The sequence below is a fragment of the Carassius auratus genome, chromosome 18, assembly GCF_003368295.1.
Source record: "Carassius auratus strain Wakin chromosome 18, ASM336829v1, whole genome shotgun sequence".
In the NCBI taxonomy this organism is placed as follows: Eukaryota; Metazoa; Chordata; class Actinopteri; order Cypriniformes; family Cyprinidae; genus Carassius; species Carassius auratus.
In genome coordinates this window covers 13,006,497-13,027,654 of record NC_039260.1, presented here as the reverse complement: position 1 = coordinate 13,027,654, position 21,158 = coordinate 13,006,497, and the positions used below count along the sequence as shown (strand labels likewise).

Sequence of the window (21,158 nt, the reverse complement as noted above, 5' to 3'; positions counted from 1 at the left end):
GATCTGCCTTGGAATTTATTTATGCCCATTCATACAACACTAACACATCTTACATGTTCAAAGCAGCAGCAGTGTTTGTAGCAGATCTAGTCCACCAAGACCAACATTGTATTTTTTTTTTAAACAATATTTTTTTTTATTGCAATTTTGCTGATTCAAGGCTGTGTAAACATATGATCATAACTGTATTTTACATATCCCATTCCATATTAATTATTACAACAAAAATATGTTTTGTCCATAATTTTATTTCAATTGCGATCATAGAAAATGCACAGACATATTTTGCATTCCATATTTTTCTTATTACAAGTATCCATAGTTTGACTCATTGACTTGCATTTTGAAAAGAAATTAATAAGAGAGAGCTGTCCAGTGACTAAGTAAAAATAATAATAAAATCTCACATCATAATGATTTTAACCTTTAGCAAACTTCTGAAGTCTATATGACTTTTGACTAGCATCATTTCAGGTATTCGTAAGCAATCGAAAACCAAAGCTGTATTGAATTTATGCACATGTAATATGTTTTTTTTTCTACTAGCAAACAAAAAGAGAGGAGATGTATAAAAAGTGGGAACAGTTTCCATGTTATGCTGAATATATGTATGTGAAATCATTTGAAAAGAAATCTTAAAATGTGATTTGATGACTTAAACATGTTTAAGTACCTGGCCATGTCTCATCTGATATAAGACCCCTTGGCATCCTTAATTACTTTTTTCTTTATTATTTTTCTTTGCCACTGTTTTACATGTATTGGCGTATTTCTGCCGGTCATTCCTGTATAGAAAAATAAGATAATTGATAATTATAAATAAGTTTATATACAGTTCAGAGACAAAAAAATATTAAAAACAATCACGCCATATTTGGTACAGTTTGTTTATGACACATGGGTGCTAAAACAACAACAAAAACCTACCATATTCTAGGCTTGTCAACAACTATTAGTTTAAGGTTAAATGTGACACTGTACATAAAGTATTGATCAAACAAAATACAGTATATGGTATTGCAACATATATAACAGTAAGTAAATGTTGTACTACGCTATATTTAACTGCCATATGGTTTATAAAGTACAGGGAAACCAGCACATACCTGCTCATCTTAATCTTGTTTCTACAGCCATGTCCGCCCTCCCAGTGGCTTGTGAAGGCCGTTCTCGTCATCATACCTCCACAACTAATGCATGGTTTACCATTGTTGAATGGCTAGAAGAAGAAAATTAAACAAGTTATAAGTATATTAAAATCCAGTAGAAGAGCTGAAGCATGGATAAACAGTTTGTTCCAATCATTTTGTTTACATGGTTAATTATTTTCTTGAAATCACAGAAATTCTTAATATTTAGAATCAAAAGCAATTTTTCCTAAAAATATTTACAGTCTAAAAACATTTAGAACTAAAAATATTTTCAAGTTCAATTCAGTTCAATAGTAAAATTGTTTAATTCTAAATGTTTTAGATTCTAAATGCTTTAGGACAAGTAAATTAGTTTGGTACTGTGTCATCATTTGATGTCCAATGGAAAATCTAGATACTGTAGAAAAAAACAGACAAAACACGTTGCGGACTCATTCTTATTTTGGGAGCTAATGTCTTGCGTTCTTGTTTGTCTAGGCAAAAGCAGATAAATAAGCAGAAAACCAGTCTAATTTGCCTCTAATTTCAGTGCAATATCTAGGTTAAGGGGGTTTAAGGGGAAAATAATCCTCATCCAGTCAGTCGGGTGGCTTTTCTCCTGCTGACCTGCTCTTTGGCACAATAACCGCAGATCATTCTTGTGGCCAGCTCCATGGGATGGTCCTGATCTTCATCATGGCACACGTCACATGGGTACGCCCGACCACAGCACGGAAATCTAGAAGAAGAGAGAGTAAATACAAGTCGGCTGCCCTAAATATGAGCCAAGGGCACTTTATAGGTCAAACAAGAGTACGTGGAGTTACACAAAGCTTTCTGCTACAAAATAAACCTCTTACAGACCCAGAAAATGTTCCTGGTAGTTACCTTAGCCACCGCTGACTTTGTTTGAAATGCCTACAGGCCCCTTTATCAGGCAGAGGCTTCCCTTGCTGAACCGCAGGGTCTCTGTAGCGTCGAGAGTATTGGGCAGCTGCACCTGTAAATTCAGTAAATAACAATAATCTGTTACATTTATATGCCATTTTTTTACACTCAATGCACTTTACAGAGAGGGTCGGAAATCTCCTTAACCTCAAGGCACCAGAGCATGCCATATAACTTCAATCTAAAGCTAAATAGCAACATTTTTTACAGTATAGCATCCCTGTGTGGGACAACTAGACCGACACAGACATTTGCTAACTACAACAGCAACCTTTGTTTTACCAGGGGGTATCCTGAACTCATCTGACCAGACTTGAACTCGCTAAGCTTCAGTGGGAAACCTGGTGCTGGTGGAAAATAATCCCTCCCAGTGAGACTAACTCTATGACATCAGTGCACAAGAAAAAAGAACTGGACAGAATCAGTGAGTATATAGGACAGGGTTCAGACCTGGCTGATTTCTGGGCTCTGGCTGAATGAACTGAAAACGTGTTGCCTCCACAAAAATGCTGAGTTTGGTATGACAATGCTGGCAGTTTTGCTCCCAGTTTTGCCCATAAATGAGATTCTAGAAAAAAAAAGAAAAAGAGAGAAAAAAAAAGTTAGAAAGAACAATTGGAAATGATATCACATGCTTTTCCTTTTTCCATGTTTTTCTTTTCCAGTACAGGTGCATCTCAATAAATTAGAAATGTGAAAAAGTTTTGAAACTTGTGTATTAAATAAATTCAATGCACACAGACTGAAGTAGTTGGTTCTTTTAATTGTGATGATTTTGGATCACATTTAACAAAAACCCACCAAATCAATATCTCAGCTAATTAGAATACTTCATAAGACCAATAAAAAAACATTTAGTGAATTGTTGGCCTTCTGGAAAGTATTTTAATTTACTGTACATGTACTCAATACTTGGTAGGGGCTCCTTTTGCTTTAATTACTGCCTCAATTCAGCGTGGTATGGAGGTGATCAGTTTGTGGCACTGCTGAGGTGGTCTGGAAGCACAGGTTTCTTTGACAGTGGCCTTCAGCTCATCTGCATTGTTTGGTCTCTTGTTTCTCATTTTCCTCTTGACAATAGCCCATAGATTCTCTCTGGGGTTCAGGTTTGGTAAGGTTGCTGGCCAGTCAAGCACACCAACACCATGGTCATTTAACCAACTTTTGGTGCTTTTGGCAGTGTGGACAGGTGCCAAAACCTGCTGGAAAATGAAATCAGCATCTTCAAAAAGCTGGTCAGCAGAAGGAAGCATTAAGTGCTCCAAAATTTATTGGTAAAACGAGTGCAGTGACTTTGGTTTTCAAAAAACACAATGGACATACTGTGGAAATTTAACACTGGACTTCAAGCAACTTGGGCTATGAGCTTCTCCACCCTTCCTCCAGACTCTAGGACCTTGGTTTCTAAATGAAATACAAAACTTGCTCTCATCTGAAAAGAGGACTTTGGACCACTGGGCAAAAGTCCAGTTCTTCTTCACCTTAGCCCAGGTAAGATGCCTCTGACGTTGTCTGTGGTTGAGCAAAATACTTGACACGTCTGTGTGTGGTGGCTCTTGATGCCTTGACCCCAGCCTCAGTCCATTCCTTGTAAAGTTCACTGAAATTCTTGAATCGATTTCGCTTGACAATCCTCATAAGGCTGCAGTTCTCTTGGTTGGTTGTGCATCTTTTTTTCACACTTTTTCCTTCCACTCAACTTTCTGTTAACATGCTTGGCTACAGCACTATGTGAACATCCAGCTTCTTTGGCAATGGAAGTTTGAGGCTTAACCTCTTTGTGAAGGGTGTCAATGATTGTCTTCTAGAACAACTGTCAGATCAGATCTTCCCCATGTGTAGCCTAGTGAACCAAACTGAGAGACCATTTTGAAAGCTCAGGAAACCTTTGCTGGCATTTTGAGTTGATTGGCTGATTGGCATGTCATCATATTATAATTTGTTGAGATTGTGAATTGGTGGGTTTCTGTTAAATGGGAGCCAAAATCATCATAATTAAAAGAACCAAAGACTTAAACTACTTCAGTCTGTGTGCACTGAATTTATTCAATACACAAGTTTCACAATTTGAGTTAAATTAGTAAAATAAATGTTAATATATAAATGTAAATGTTAAATAATATAATATAGTTAATATAGTAAAAAAAATTTTCCATGACATTCTTATTTATTTAGATGCACCTGTATTTATCTGAGTGTCAAATTGTAGGGCTGTCAAAGTAATGTGTAAAATCATTATAAATATGAAACATATGATGTCAATTGTCATCTCCAGTAAATCTTCATCAGACCTGAACTGTGTCCTCCTTGTTGCAGTTAAGGCAACCCACACTGAACACTGAGTCCTTAAAAACCAGATCAACAGGTACAACTGCGTTAAGGTCCAGGTAGCCCAAAACATCACTGTAGTGGTGCAGCATACTGGGTCTGAAGGCAGCTCTGATCCCTGCTTGACACTTCTCACACTGAGCAGGACAGGCCAGACGCCCGGTCAGGATCAGGTCAGAATCAACTTTACACCTACATGGAGGGTCACATGGTTACTTTGCATTCTTGCCTGAGGACATTTTGTGTTAAATCAGTCCTCTAAAGAAATAAGAGGCCATGTTTGGACCTGGTACTGACATCAAACTTGGGTGATATATATATATGTGTGTGTGTGTGTGTGTGTGTGTGCATGTGTGTTTTAATAAAACAAAAAAGTTCAATGCTTACTCAGAAAATAAGTTCAGACCACTGTCATGAAACTGTTAAAGAAAACAGGAAACTAATATAATTTATATATCCTCAAATGTGAGTTCAATATTTTATGCTATATATTTAGAAATATATTATGGTGACATGAAAATGTACCAAGCAGTAGGTCGATGTATGTATGCATGTATACAATCATAGAACTGCCACTTGATGAAATTTGTCTCTACAGATTATAGACACAATTAAAAGAAAACAAAAACATTAAAGGCCTGTTTCCATCAATAACTGATACCTATAAACACAGCTATAACAATAACCATATTGGTGTCCATGCTAACAGGCAATAACACTGTGTTTATTATAAAAGCACACTGCAGTCATGTGGTCTGCTGCTTAAAATGCTCAAACTCTTTAAAACCAGGTGGATTCTGCTTATCACAGTTTTTACTGTTCGTAAGATTTAAAAAAATACAAAAAAAATAAAAATGTGAGAAAGGGATTCCAGCGAATTTGTGTCATTATATTATGGTGTGGATTTCCTATTTTGATAGAATCAAATAAATTTTAAAACCTAGTAGTTATTAATAGTTATAGCTATTGTCCTTGGTGTAAACGCACCTTAAAACAGCAATCTGTCTTCACTACTTGTGACAGGATCATTGAAGATGTAAATACCAGGTATAAAAAAATACCAAAATTCTAATTAACCACCTCTGATTAATAATCATAATGAAATATTTTAGTTTTAGTTTAGTAAACTCACCTGTTGCACTTCAGGGACACTGAGATCTGTTTAGCTGCTACAGTTGCTATTTGTTCTCCCAGTTTCAGACCCAGCAGTTTGATTTCAGTGCCTCTCCGTCGCTCTCTTGTTTTTATGTTCTCCACCTTCTGGCTGCCTTCTTCTCCATCACTACCAAAAGCAGTCTCATCCTCTTCCTCCTCATTCTCTGCTCCAGCTTCATCAAGCTCTTTTTCCTCCCCATCCTCTCCTGAAGCCACAGTGAGCGACACTATACGCTCAGGAGTGTCTGATTTCTTGGATGTGTTCTTAAAAACGGTGACCTTGATTTGCTCATAGGGAACAAACTGTATTCCAGCCCTCTCTAGGTCAACATCTTTCTTCAACTGAGAATAGAGATTCGAGCGTTATTAATACTACACCTATCCATTCACTGACCATCTGATGCATACTTTACACAAATCTGATTGGACAAGCGCTTATCTGATTGGCTTATTTTTATTTTCATGGAAGTGCGAGTCTCACCTGCCTGGCTCCCTCAGTGAAGAGTTTTTCCATACTACGGTCCAGCCAGCGCAAGTATGGCCTAAAGAGCAGCTCGACTCTTCCCATCAGCTGATTAGTGGCATGTTTAGCCTTCAGCCATTCTTCTGAGGAACTCTGCACATATCTGCATTCACACGGCATAAAATAAATATACTTACTGATTTCAGTTCACATTTGCATGTGTATAATCAGCAACAGTTCTTCTCACCTCCCCATGACTGATGGTAAGTCCTGGTCTTCAGGGATATCCACAGTGAAAACCTACGATACGTTAGCTTTCATTAGCAAAAACATGGCATATGTTTTAACATCAAAATTCTGTCACATTTCAAACATACAGACCTCTTGAGGGTAACGCTCAGGAAAGCTGACCATGATCTCCACTTCATTAAGATCAAATGGCTGCAAAACAGAAAAAAAAACATTGATGTATACGAAACTACTGTAGTTCATGTCAAAACTTTTCATTAGATGTGCTTTGCATTAAATTGAATCTGTATATATAATTATAAGTGATCTATTTGTGATCTATATATTTATATTAGTAACATGCTAGCAAGGGCTAATTATGAAACTGCACAAGAAATTATTTTGCGTATAATATGTAAAATGGTACAAAAATCTAATGAAAAGAAAATTAATAATTGACATCATCAGTATAGCTTCATTAGTAAATGTAGTATAATGCAACATGCATGCCAGCAAAAGTTTGGAATAATTAAGTTTATTTGATCAATTAAAATATCATTAGAATTTAAATCAACTGTTTTCTATTCCTACTACTCTCACTACTATTTACCCCCAACCCCAAGAATAATACTCGTTTTTTAACTGATCTTTGTTCTGTGTCTTCTAATGTAATCATGCTGGGTGATTTTAAGATTCATATTGACAATGAAAGTAATGTAAGTACAGCTGAATTTTTATCTTGTTTGGACAGTTTGGACCCTAACCCTAACCCTAATTTGCTAACTTTACTACTTACTCTAAAGGACACACTTCTCATAGAAACAATAGTGGGGACCCTTCAAATGTAGAAAATTACAGTCCAACTTCTAATTTGCAATTTATTTCCAAAGTCTTGTAAAAATGTGTTGCAACTCAAGTTCACAATAATCTCTCCAATGGTAAATTGTTTCAAATATTTTAATCTAATTTCATCCTCACCATAGTACAGAGACCGTTCTTGTTAAAATGAGTAATGACCTGTTATTGGCAGCTGATTCTGGATTATCAACAATACTTGTCGTTCTCAACCTGAGTGTGACCTTTGATACCATCTCACATACAGTAAAATTCCCCCTTGTAAGGTTAGTTTCTATAGGGATCACTAACACCACCTGTCCTGGTTACACTCAGTTCAAATTTTAATTCAATTGATCAATTTAGATCAAGACTATCTACAGTTACCACTGGTGTCCCTCAGGGTTCTGTTTTGGGTCCACTGCTATTCATCATCTATTTACTCCATTTGAGAACTAAGAGAAATTTTGAGGTTTGAGAGAAAATCTGCAAGACAGAGGCACTCCAGAAACAGCTTTGGACACCCCTGGTCCATACAACAAGTGTTTACCCAGTCAGGGTCCGTGGCTTGAACCGTGAGTCTGTAGTAGGTCAGCTGTCCATCTTCTCGCTCCTGCACGATGAGTTTGTCTTTCGGAAATCTCTTTGTGAGCTGAGCGATCTCGGTGGCTCTAAGCTGCTTGCAGACCTCATCTGTGAGATCAGCTAGTTTGATCTGCTCTTGACTTTTAGCTGGTCGTGGGGTCGGAGCAAAAGGCCTGAAGCTGCTCCTCTCTTTCGGGCCGTGAGGCTGGTCCTCAACAGGTGGAAATTGCTGTGGATGAAAGAAGCGACACCGGTCCTCCATTGCACAAAACCCAGACAGGAAGTAGCGGCAGGGTCGTCTGGCTCTCTCTTGCTTCACAGGTGCAGTTCTGTGGCTGGATGGAGGAGGAAGCTCCTCTGTACCAGACTGTCCATTTTCACCCATCTGCTGCTGTGGGTCTGATGGGTGACCTTCCAAATTTCCTTCTTTCTCTTTGAGAATTGGACCATTCTCTTCGTCTTTCTGTGCACTCGCAGGCCTTTGATGAAGAAAGCGGCACCTTTTCCCATAATAGCATCGTCTGCCCTGAGAGTAGAAGCGACACAGTTGCTGCACCTGCTGGCTGTTCTTCTGTGAAGTGTCCTTACAGCTAATCTCTGTATTTTGCCTTAAATTTTCAGTGTCAGCTGACACGGATGAAGAGGCTGGTTCATCCACAGGGCCCAATGACTGTGAAATAAATAAAACAACGTGAAAATGTCTGTTATATGTCAACATTCTCAAATGAACAGCGTGCCATTACAATGTTTAATGTAGTGTTTTTTTTTAATTTTTTTAGGAATAGTCTTCTTTTGAAAAATGTCTTCTTTAGTGTTTAAATCCTAACTGTGAATAAATTAATGAGGCCCTTGAATCTTAAAACAGTGTTCCCACAATAGTTTTTTTGTAACTGTTCAACAATAAAACACTAGTGTATTTGTGTATAGAGCCACAATAATAATCTGCTGAAAATATAATTTTAAAACCTGATTTACATGCTTACTGTAACATTGTACCTTAAAATACCATCTGAAAGTGAACACTGAACACACTCGTGTACTACATGAGTACTTAAAGTCTGTCTTTTAGACAGTTTGTTAAAGTAAACCTTTACAATAAAGATTTGATAGCTTTTAAAACTCTCTAAAGGTGCATCAGATGCGTCACATTCAGGTTTATCCACAGAAAACTGCTGGTTTGAAAGTGACTTCTGTTTAAGATGTGCCTCTTTTGATAAACAGACAACTGACCATTTTGCTGACCAAAAACTTTTGATAATTTAACCATAACGTAACACATTCTAATAAAGCCACATGTAAGTACATAAGCGAGGGTTGCTTTCGAAACACAGCTTAATGAAGCTTTACAACACTAATGAATCTTTTGTTCTGATCAGTGTTTCGAAGACTATATTAACTAGCCAAGACATGTGATTTAAGCAATGTAATTACATGTAATAATATAATTATATCACTACACTTATAAAAGACCACAAATTAAACATTAAAAATGTATAAATTATTGTATACATTTTAATAAGCTATATTAATATATATATTTCAATTCAAAATCCACAAATTGTCTGTCACCATTTTCCAATGACAATTAATTAGATAAGTTAACCTCAAAACTGTTTTGACTGATGAAATATCCTAAGTGATGATATTCTTCATCTTCATATATATATATATATATATATATATATATATATATATATATATATATATATATATATATATATATATATATATACACACACACACACACACACACACACACACACACACACACACACACACACACACACTATAGACAGCATTTGAAATGGATCAAAACCTTTCATCAAAGTTGTCCTAAAACCTAAAACTAAATGTGTTCTCGTCTTAGGACAACTTTGACGAGTAACTTATTTACTTTTCTGATCCACTTCAAATGTTGACTACTGTGTGAATATATTCTTATAAACGGAATAGATTTCACTTTAATGAATATACCCCGTTTTGAACAGCAGGTGCCGCCAGCCTGTGCTGTTTCGAGATGATTGATAATGACTTCGAAACAGTGAATCATTTTGTGAAGCAACTGGTTCAGTTGATTCAGAATTTCTAGAAGCCTAAATTAATTTCCCCCGTCACTCATGTTCATTCTGATACGTACTAATACTTTTAACTTAGTTTTTAAATTATGCTTTATTAATAAAATCATCTTAAATTAAACATATCCAACTGATTCACTGAAAAGATTCGACTCCCAATTCGCTGACGAATCGAACATTTCTACCACGCACTTGTGGGATCAGGAAGTCCTACTAAACCTAAAGTTCGACTGTTTAAAATACGCTACCATATTGGTTTGGTTTACTTATGTTGGCGTTTAGGTGGATTGGACCTGACAATGTTGTTTTGAATTAAAACTCTGATCAAAATTGCTGGTGGATGTCACCTAACAGACGTTCGCCACTAACCTGCACCACATCCGCACTTTCTGACTCCATTAGATCGGATAGCACACACCTTGTAGTCACTGTAAACTCTCCAGTATTTCAGTACTTATTGCTGTCGCTCTGTCTCAGTACGTTTACGTTTATGTTAGCATAAACATGCGATATTCTTAGATTGGGAGGCACTCAAAACACATGTTATGAGACAAGACGCTTACTTCCTCCAGGAGGCGCTTCGCTGGCTCACAAAGTCGAATTCTTAATTGATCCGCATTCAAATCTTAAAACGATTCTTGTATTACTGGAGACATTTCTACACCAAAAAGTGTAATCGTTTTAATCTATCCACTGATACCCGACATGCCAAAAAGAGAAATTAAAATCTGTTCAAGCTACCCGTGCTAAATTAATTTTTAAAAAGCGTTACGATGTAATCATGTTGCACTGTGATTGGTCCAACCTGAACAGCGCGGAGGAAAGTAACATGCACCACGTGACACCATTAGCGCTATACTTCGGTATTGTTCTGGAAAAGGTATTTTCTCTCACGGGCTATGAGGCTGGTTCTCTGGAAGCCAAAAGCGGTCCTACACTGCACAAAATCGATAAAGGAAGTAGCGACAGGAACGCCTGGCTCTCTTTTGCTTTACAGTTTAGCAGTTTTGTGGCTGAATGTGGGCGGATGCTCTTCTGTTCCAGACTGGCTGCTGTCACTCGACGAACGCTGCTGTGTGGCTCTGATGCGTGACCGTCCACATTTCTTTCTTTTTCTTTGTGAACTGTAATATTCTCTCTCTTTTGTTGCGCCTGCAGCTCTCTGATGAAGAAATTGGCATTTTTTTATATATATAATAGCATCATCATCTCCTCTGAGTGTAGAGACGGCACGATTGCTACACCTGCCATGGCCTCATAATTAAATAATTTACTTCGGAATAATATCAGTGAGATATTTTTCTATTCACTGGTTTCAAAATACAACGTAAAGAATAGTATATTTCTACCAATCATATCTGACCAATTAGAGACAACGTGTGGGCCAAAGCCACGCCCATTAAATACAGCTATGCTAATCTCCTTTCTATTTGCTGATTCCTTTTTCATCGTTTGACTTAGACGTCTTCGACGCCCTCTTTCGTCACGGAGTGGAAAGACAACAGCGCATGTCGGGACAAGCAAATTCACATTCAAACTGTCTTAAACACACCTTTTATTCCTAGAATGTAACTAATATATATGTATTACATCGTATAAGTAATGTCTACATACACCCCTCAGACACCTAAATAATTTAGAAACAGAATAAAGGTATAAATATTTAAGTGCAAAGTCATTAGATACCAGGTAGGCTACCTGAGCCACATGACGCATCAAGGACAGAGGATTTAGAAAGCTAAACTATTTTAAGTTGTATTTGTTGCTTTAAAAGAAATATAGTTGATCGATTACTGATAAAATGTTAGTTCAGGTGTTTGAGACAATTTGGGAGACCTTCCAGTCAAAAGACTCAGTTTTGCAATCTATGTGGGACTATGTGCGACTCAACCACTCTGAAACTCTTCGGTCTCCTCTCTTTCCTGTGATACTGACCGTAGCGTCGTATTTTGTGCTTTGTCTACCCTATTTATTCTGCGACATCATGGGAAAGAAGTGGCCAGCTATTAACCGGTACAAGATCCAGCCCGACAAGATGCCCACAACTGCAATGCTCCTTCACTGCAGTGGAGTTACTCTTTATAATCATGTCCTTCTGGTGTTTCCTGCCGCGATAGCACAGTGGATGTGGAGACCTCCTGTCCCCCTTCCTGAAAGAGCACCTACACTGCTTGAACTTGCAGGAGGGGTGACTGTAAACCTTCTTCTTTTTGACTTACAGTATTTTATCTGGCACTTTTTGCATCATAAGATCCGCTGGCTGTATGTGACTTTCCATGCTATCCACCATAAATACTCCGCCCCATTTGCTCTGGCCACACAGTGCCTTGGCGGATGGGAGTTGGTGACGGTGGGCTTCTGGACCACGATCAACCCCATTCTGCTGAGGTGTCACCTGCTCACCACCTGGATGTTCATGGTGGTCCACGTCTATGTATCGGTGGAAGACCACTGCGGATATGATTTCCCTTGGTCCACGTCTCGTCTGATCCCATTTGGTGTTTATGGAGGTCCGAGCAAGCATGATGTGCACCACCAGAAACCTAATACTAACTTTGCACCCCATTTTAGTCACTGGGATAAACTGTTCGGCACTCATGCTGATTTTAGTTTTGCTAAAGCTCAGTGATGAGCATGCATGTGTGAATATTATATTTGTATGTTTGGTTGCTTCAGGCAGAGCTTAAACAAAGCAGAACTTCAGTTTTCACTTTTACTTTATTTGTATAGGAACAGTATTAAAGGCATGATTTTAGTGCAACAAATTTAAATAAACAAATTAAAAATTGAGACAAGAAAACGATGCATAGAGATTATAGTAATATAATAAAGGCTAATTTGCATATCATAAACATAGTTATAATTAGTAAATTTCTCAAAACGAGTAAGAATCTGTTTGTTTTTTAACCAGCATTTTAACATTATGACAGAACTCAAATCTTGCATCTGTTGTATGTAAGTTGAGAACCTTTTACAGAGATAATTCTTCTGGTAATATTATGTCTATTTATTCATTTAGAAATCAATTTTATGTTGATTATCAACTTTAATCAGCTGTATTATATTAGCGTTTAAAAACTAGTTTTACATATGATACATTTATACGGTTAAAATGCACAAGAATAAAAAAAAATGTATATTGTGACCTTTTATGATTTATCACTGTAAGTGATTTTAAAGTTAATTGGAGCATGTTTTACAAGAAAATATAATTTTTGTGTTTCTGCTTAAAAATGTTGTTTAATTCAATGTTTTACTTGCCCTTTCTTTGATTTATTTGTGAAATTTACTTGCAATTTCTTGAAAACTGTTTCAAAGGAAATCCTACAGTATTCTTTTATTGTTTATTTATTTATTTATTTATTTTAGTGATTGTCCATTTATTTGTTTGGGTCCACACTGTGGCACAATCTGAAATGTGAGTCAAAATCATTGCATACACAATACATTAAAAAATACTATATTATATCCTTTTATTTTCTTCAGCTATAAAACAGGTGTTGAAAGGAAAATATGTATTTATTTTTGGTTTCTCCTACATACTATGGTAAACTCAGAAGCAAATTTTCACAAGAGGACGTTTTTTTTCTTTTACTTTTTTAAAGGAAAGCAGATTTGCACATACGTGTGAACTCAAAGTAGATCATAATGCAGTTGCCTCTCGTTTCAAATCCTGATTTGAATCTCTGTGTTGATAATATTCTCTCTGTTTTTTAAGACTAAACTGTAATATTTACACATCTGTTGTTTATTTCATGGAATAGTTAACATTGCTTTAGTCGTGTTGGGTGTATGCATTGATCTGATTGATTGTGATTATGCAACTCAGTGATGTAACAGCAGGTGTCAGTAAAGAGATTACTTAGTTAAATCCCATTGTGTAACTATCTTGCATGTAACCCTTTGCTTTCTATATTTAATTATTAAATAAATTTAATTTAATAAGTCGATGTTTTTAATAGCAGGAAAATATGTAGTTCTTTGCAGTTACAAAAAAAAATAATAATAATATTTAGATAGAATAGTTAATATTTTATGAATACAATGTGAGTGATGCGTGCCGGTGCAAACTTGTAATGCTTAATGCTTTGCTAAAGCCAGCGCTACTAATAAAAGTCTATTTAGGTCACTAAATTTCTGTGTTTCCGTTATTTCCCAAATAAACGTCAAAACTGAATAATGATCAGTCACAATCCTCCTCCTCGCTCTGTGACACAGCGTCATTGAGAGTTCGTCATCTGACCGCTGTGTGGCGCTGTTCCCGGATCAGACTCAAACACACAGCAGTGGTATGGCCGCCAGGAAACAGACAGCCATTTTATAATCCGCAACCAGTTTGTAATATTTGCAACTTAAACGGCTTTCTCCCCCATCTTTTAATGATGGGTCAGTGTGGAATTACGTCGTCTAAAACCGTTTTGGTGTTCCTGAACCTGATATTCTGGGTAAGTTAGGGGTATTTGGGGTAGAATTTAGGAGTGCGTCAGTGTTGTCAGATGGACACAGTCAGGTGTCGAGCAGCTGCATTATTACACACACACACACACACACACACACCCACTCCTTTAAATACCCAATACGTTTTTAAAACCTGCTAAATGCATGCGTATTTTGCTATATTTGATATGTCTATTGTGTTTATATTGCATTATTTAAAAAACTGCTCGTTGCTGTGTATTGCAGAGCTTGTTTACATATTTCCCGCAGTCTTAATAAGTCTAACGTTACATTGATTACTGTAAGATTCGTGTTTATATGTCTTCTAGCCTTGAATATGCTTGCGTGTACTGGCAAGTCGCCCTCATTGTTTTCCTCAGCCCCAGAGCACGTTTAGTTGTACTGTTTGACAGGTTAAACCTATTTCTCCCTAAGCAAGTCCGTTTGGAAACTCTGTAATCATTGGGAAGGAGTTTTGAAGGGTAAGACTAATAGCAGTTTCCTCAAAGGATTCTGTCATCATCACAAAACAAACAAAAAAAAACAAAACGCATTTTTAAAAAACATTTCACAATGACTTCGCAATGGGGTCGGATGTGAAACATTTTGTACAGAAGATTTAGATTTTCTACAAATTATTTCCTTTTAATAGCTCTGTAATATTTCTTTAATACAGTACGTTCAAGTAGTAGTTGTAATAATTATAATTATAATGGTTTGGTAAATAAGAAAAAAAAGTATTTTCATATTTTTAAGCAGATCATATGTAATTATAATTTGATTTCATAAAATACTAGGTAAAATTAATTAAATATAATTATTTTGATGTTATAAAGATTAAAACCCTTAATGTGAAAAAAATATATATATATATTTATAAAAGTCAATATAGTCAATTCTTAGTTAACGTATTTAGGTGAATTTTCATTTGTATAACAAGGATATATTGTACAATATAAAATATTCAAAACATAATTAAAAATTCACTTTGAGGCTCTACAAAAGGGAAAAAAAGGTCTGTTTGAGTAAGATTTAAATAAATAATATTGGCCAGAGTGGGCCACTAAACTGTGTGTGTGTGTACAAATATTAGCAATATACTGTTATGAAAAAAAAAATATATATATATATGTGTGTGTGTGTGTGTGTGTATGTATGTATGTGTATATATCCCTTGTTTTTAAATTTCAAACATTTAAATTCAAATATGCAACAATTCTGCAGCCAATGTATATATATAAAAAAAAAATTGGTTAGCACATTGGGAACTGAACAACTGAACCGGGGCATTGGTGGCAAAGTTTCACAGTTAAGACATGAACGGAGCTGTTAGATCTGTAGAAACACTACTCCACCTATCAGCTGGATTTTCTTGTCTGCGTTTGTTTGATTAATCTCTTTTATCTGGAACTGGATAAAGTTTAAAGTCTCCACCTGACTGAGACAGGTAGTATGACACTATATCCGGCTGCTTTATTAAATCTGTGTTCATCACGTCAGAGCCTGAGAGCTGTGCTGAACGGATTCATGGGGGTTTTATGGTGCAGTTGTACGTGTGGAAGACTAAAACCTTGTAAAACTAGTTTTTCCCAAAATGCCTGGTGGTCCATGGAGGACCCAGAACACTTTTAATTCCTGTCCTCTTTTCTTATAAGATGACAGTTATCCACATTTCTGTGTGTTGCTCTTTAATTTTGGCTGATGGTCAGCATAGTCATTCTTAGATTTGAAAGTCAAAGTGACATGAAGTTGTGTTTGGTTCCTATACCTTTATCCTAAATTACTCATTTCTGTGAAGATGAATGCATGACATCAATCCAGTAACACATCTGCTCTCATGTAACTAACCCTGTTATCTCCTTATAGGCCGCGGCTGGCATTCTCTGCTATGTTGGAGCCTATGTGTTCATCACGTATGATGACTATGACCATTTCTTTGAGGATGTGTACACCCTGATCCCAGCCGTTGTCATTATCGCAGTCGGAGCGCTGTTGTTCATCATTGGACTCATTGGATGCTGCGCCACTATTCGAGAGAGCCGCTGCGGTCTTGCCACGGTTCGTGAACTGTTCAATTTCCAGCACTTGCTATTAGTGTTTTCCTTTAATTACTACTTTTATCCAGCAAGGATGCATTCAGTTAATTAAAAGTGACTGTAAATACATTTTAAACGTTGCAAAAGAATTCAAATGGAGAAAAAAATGTATGATGGTTTCCACAGGAATGTTTTCAACATTGATGATAAACAAGATGAAATGGCTAGTTTATCATTCTTTATACATCTTGCCCTGCTAAAACCACATTTCCTTGCATCTGTTGTTTGCAGTTTGTCATCATTCTTATGCTGGTGTTCGTAACTGAGGTGGTTGTGGTGGTTCTTGGCTACATTTACAGAGCGAAGGTGAGTCCAGCATTGAAAGGAAGTCAATATTTATAGAAATAGGAGTGCCTCCTTCGCTTTTGTTTTTATATGAAAGCGCTTCTCACTTCGTAAACTCTTTCAGTTGTGTGCAAAGATGACCAATGCCTCGTATTGTACTGTGTATAACAGAATAACATTGCTAAATGTGTTTCCTGATGTCAGGGTCAGATGGAGGACAAAATGAATAAGAATACCCCTCATAATTCAAAATAGTGCCCTTTTATGAGTTTTGCTGTTATGTAGTTAAACAATATTAGACAAGCAGGAGCTCTGTTTTTTTTTTTTAAATATCAGCACCATTGCAATTGTGATATTGATTTTATATTTCAACACACAAGGGGTTAATGTTAAGTGAATTACATTTTAGTTTCTTGAATGAATTACACCTATATATTCGAAATTTTATTTAGAAAACAATATTATTAAAGCATTTTGTAGTATTTTATTATTGCAATTGAATTTCTTGTCTAAATATTAGAATCTGACCAGAGATAAGGTTTTAAAGAAATTGCCCTCATAAAGAAAAAACTATTCCCTTTGATATCAATTTACGAGGGCAAATATTGACCCTTAATGGAATGCTAATTTGTGTCACGGGTGGATGTGTTTGTAGGTGGAAGACGAGGTCAATAATTCCATCCAGAAAGTGTATGATGAATACAACGGCACTAACACGGATGCTCCCAGCCGCGCTATTGACTATGTGCAGAGACAGGTAAGACTAATGAGATGTACAGGATGATATTGAATTGCTATATTGTTATATCCCAACCCTAATAATAAACACCGTAATGTCTTTGAAGCTCCATTGCTGTGGCATCGCCAGCTACTCAGACTGGAAGAACACGCGCTGGTTCAAGGAGTCAGGAAACAACAGCGTGCCACTGAGCTGCTGCAAACCCAATGTGAACAACTGCACCGGCTCCCTCTCCCGTCCCGGAGACCTCTACCCTGAAGTGAGAGACGTTTGAGAAATGTGTGCTTGTGGCCGATAGAGCAAAGGAAGCCTGCTTGTGATGTTAATGTATCTGTTGAATCGTTTTAGGGATGTGAAGTCCTGGTTGTGAAGAAACTGAAAGAGATTATGATGTACGTCATCTGGGCCGCTCTGACGTTTGCTGCAATTCAGGTATGCTGTTCAGATTTTTTTTTTTTTTTTTTTATTCATGTGGTGCAGTTTCAGTGTTATTAGTCTTAAAAAAAAAAAAAAAAAAGCATAAATCACAGTTTCCCAAATGGGGTTGTGAGTTGATGTAAAGATGAAAAAATGATTGCTTGTGCTAATGTGTGATAATTGTGATATAGCTTAGTGCTATTATGCCAAAAAAAATCGTGAAATAACTCTATAGGGCGCTGCACTGTGTTTAAACAAGTGTTCACGTGAGCAGCTCATGATCCAGTGTATTCAGTGTCTCAGTGCTTCTCGGTTTACAGTAAATTCAGCCGACTTCATCTTGTTAAATGCTGTGCACTATTTAACAATCATTTGGGAATGTGTGCCAGATTTAATTTATGTACACACTTGCATAATTTAAATAAATGTTACAATATTTTTGTGGTCAGATCATTTCATTACTATTCCATCTAAATAAAAGCTTGAGGGTTTGAATGTTTAAAGGTTAACAGTTTAAGATATATACCAACATCAGAGGACCGTGAATATATGAATGTGGTGTTCAATTATTGAAATATTAACTTCTCAGGGGGTACTTTAAGTAAATATTTAACGTTGGCTGGGGTTCGACTGGCAAGAAAGTTTGGGAGCCCCTGGTTTGGGCTATGAATCAACAGTGCAGAGCTTGTCCAGCTGCTTCAGTGTGTTCCTCCATTGTTCCCGTCAGACAGAGCTCTGGGACTGCAGCACTCGGGCAGCCTCAGTATGTGCTTTTGTTCCCCTGTAGCTGCTGAATCACAGACTTTGACATTCATACGGTCCCAAATACCCTCTGGGGCATGAAGGCAAATAAGACAAGCCCAGAACATGCCCGTGACTTACACATGGTAACTGACTCAGTCTGCCTCAATTAACAAGCAAGAACCGGGGCAGTGGGTTAGGTTATTCTTGGCAAACATGCATGAATTACCCCAGATGGGTTTCCTTTTCAAGTTTTTTTTTTTTTTTTTTTCATTTTCATTGTCTGAATTTATGGATTAAATTTGTCTGTGCCAGTGTGTAGAAGTTCACCTCACTCTTTTGTAGACTGTTGTCATAAAGGTAATTTGAAATAACGCTTATTGTATATTATGGTAACATGCATTTCCTGCCAAAGTCCACTTTTAATTATCTGTTGAAGATATTGAAATGGAGATATTTTTTCCTTTTTTACTTCTATACTTTTATGCTCACCAAGGCTGCATTTATTTTATGAAATATACAATAAAACGGTGATATTGTTAAATATCATTATTTAATAATATAAGATATAGATGTTTTCAATTTTATAAAAGGTTTTAAAATTTAATTTATTCCTATGATGGCAATTCTGAATTTTCAGGAAGCTTTATTCCAGTCTTCAATATCACATGATTACATTACATTACCATTACAGTTTATTATTTATTTTTCAGGATTGTTTGATTAGTAAAAAGTGATATATGATTTTTTTTTTTTTTAATTTTATATAACTGTCTATAATGTTTAATCTTTCTTTCTAATTAAAAGCATTTTTTATGTTAATTTAACTTTTCGAACCATCTGACTCTTAATAATCCAACTACACTATTCATTATATTATTTAGCAAATGTCAACTCATACTATTTATTGTATTCATTATTTATTGTATACACTTTTACTTTAGTGTTTATTTAAACAGAAATAATGTCGAATTTGAATATCAGCAATTTCTCATTATCAACCTGAATTGTAGGATTTATTCTTCCCATGTACCAGTGCAGATGTTTCTCTCGTATCTCATATCTGTGAGTTATAAATGAAGTCAAACTTTACTTTTTCTCCAGATGCTGGGAATGCTGTGTGCTTGTGTGGTGCTGTGTCGCAGAAGCCGAGACCCGGCCTACGAGCTTCTCATGACCGGAGGGACGTATGCATGAAAAACCCTAGCAGACAGACTCTCTCTTTCATGCGCACACACACACACACACACACACTGGGCTCAGGGTTCTGTCGGTGTGAGGTGGCACACTGGATATGCCCTAGTTTATCTCACTTTCTACACACCTTCCACAGGGTTTGCTCACACATTGCACTGGTGATGGGTGAAACGAAGCGCATACTCTTTATTTATACAGTGCATGTCACTGAAAATGACTACGTTTTAATTTCAACCTTTGTTTTTCTCTCAAAGGCGTCGGGCTGGACTGCAAAATCGCAGACAGACAGTTTTTAATCCCATTGACAAGACTTTAACACAATAAAAGTTAACATTTTCTCTTCCTTGTCTCTATTATATGGAGTGGGAGATTGTATGGAATAATATGTGGAATGTATGCTTTCCTCATTTGTTAGTTTGCACTATGTGTACGGTTTAGTTACACATTTCAAATACCAAGATGGTAAATGGTTGGGAGGGGGAAATGCTTTGATGCGAGAGGATCGACTCGTGGTACCGCTGTCTAAGATGTCACCCATCACCAGTGTGAGAGACCGGTCTGGATTGACCACACAAGATTGCTTGGCATTGTGGGTCCAATCGTACAGCTAAATGTTCAAAATGGGGTTCACACGCAAAGTGTAAAGAGGTTTGGGGGATGCTCTAGATGCGCTACCTACCATTTACTGAACTCTTTATCTTCTTTTCCTCCTTTTTCCATTGCTTAGAGTGTAAACATTACTAGTCTAGTAATATATAGAGTTTAAAGTTAGTTTGGAAAAGATATAGGTTATGTCAAACAGGGTCAACCGTGTATTATTTTAGGGAGGAAAAATGGTGAAATAAGCTTGTAATTTTCGATCTTAAAATAAACGTTTCATAAGTCGACACCTGTTGTTTCATTCCTTTGTGAATAAGTTACTGGCTTGTATGCCATGGGTACAAAATGGTAAATTACATTATGTAAAAAAAAAAAAAAAGACTAATATTTTTAAATGCAGTTTAAAGTAACTTACTATTTTGATGTTTTATTTCTAATTTATTAATTTGTGTTGATATAGATAAACCAGTTAGCAGTCATTAGTCCACTCAAAGACACTTATTATTTATCAATGTTGAAAGCTGTTGTGCTGCTTTATTTTTGTATAAACCAAGATACATTTTTCTATATATATATATCTATTTTTTTTTTTAGTCTTTACTATCACTTTCAATCAGATGAGTTCATCCGTGTAAAATGAAAGTATTAATAAAAAAAAAAAGATCACCTTAAATTATGGAAGACTTTATGCACTAAAATGCCCGTTCATCCCGGCACACCCGATAATTGTTGTTAAGAGCTAAAGGAAGAAATGCTTCTGAACAAAAGTCATCTTTTTTTGAATTTCAGAAACCAGTCGTGTACTCTGTAATGTAACATCTTGGAGCACAACTATATCATTCATGGCTGAATGAGCAATTCCATAGTGCTCAAGGCACTCAAAGGATGTCAAAGATGCCT

General features: G+C 36.4%; 3 protein-coding genes across 3 annotated transcripts; 2 read left to right on the top strand and 1 right to left on the bottom strand.

Annotated features, from left to right (window-relative positions):
* Positions 1 to 230: 230 nt before the first annotated feature.
* LOC113118496 (uncharacterized) lies at positions 231 to 10,321 on the bottom strand. Its single transcript, XM_026287723.1, has 12 exons — positions 10,116 to 10,321; positions 7,637 to 8,341; positions 6,406 to 6,465; positions 6,272 to 6,324; positions 6,043 to 6,187; positions 5,539 to 5,903; positions 4,370 to 4,598; positions 2,529 to 2,646; positions 2,019 to 2,130; positions 1,758 to 1,869; positions 1,107 to 1,219; positions 231 to 785 (listed from the first exon to the last, which is right to left on the bottom strand). The coding sequence occupies exons 1-12, from the start codon at positions 10,143 to 10,145 to the stop codon at positions 713 to 715; spliced, it is 2,115 nt and encodes a 704-aa protein (XP_026143508.1). The 5' UTR covers positions 10,146 to 10,321; the 3' UTR covers positions 231 to 712.
* A 101-nt stretch (positions 10,322 to 10,422) lies between these two features.
* LOC113118497 (cholesterol 25-hydroxylase-like protein 1, member 2) lies at positions 10,423 to 12,799 on the top strand. The gene has a single exon (XM_026287725.1). It carries the CDS (start codon positions 11,548 to 11,550, stop codon positions 12,373 to 12,375), a length of 828 nt encoding a protein of 275 aa, XP_026143510.1. The 5' UTR covers positions 10,423 to 11,547; the 3' UTR covers positions 12,376 to 12,799.
* Positions 12,800 to 14,000: 1,201 nt separating this feature from the next.
* Positions 14,001 to 20,545, top strand: LOC113118495 (tetraspanin-3-like). Its single transcript, XM_026287722.1, has 7 exons — positions 14,001 to 14,191; positions 16,050 to 16,241; positions 16,511 to 16,585; positions 17,220 to 17,321; positions 17,410 to 17,562; positions 17,652 to 17,735; positions 19,566 to 20,545. Exons 1-7 carry the CDS (start codon positions 14,126 to 14,128, stop codon positions 19,656 to 19,658), a joined length of 765 nt encoding a protein of 254 aa, XP_026143507.1. The 5' UTR covers positions 14,001 to 14,125; the 3' UTR covers positions 19,659 to 20,545.
* The last annotated feature ends 613 nt before the right edge of the window (positions 20,546 to 21,158 follow it).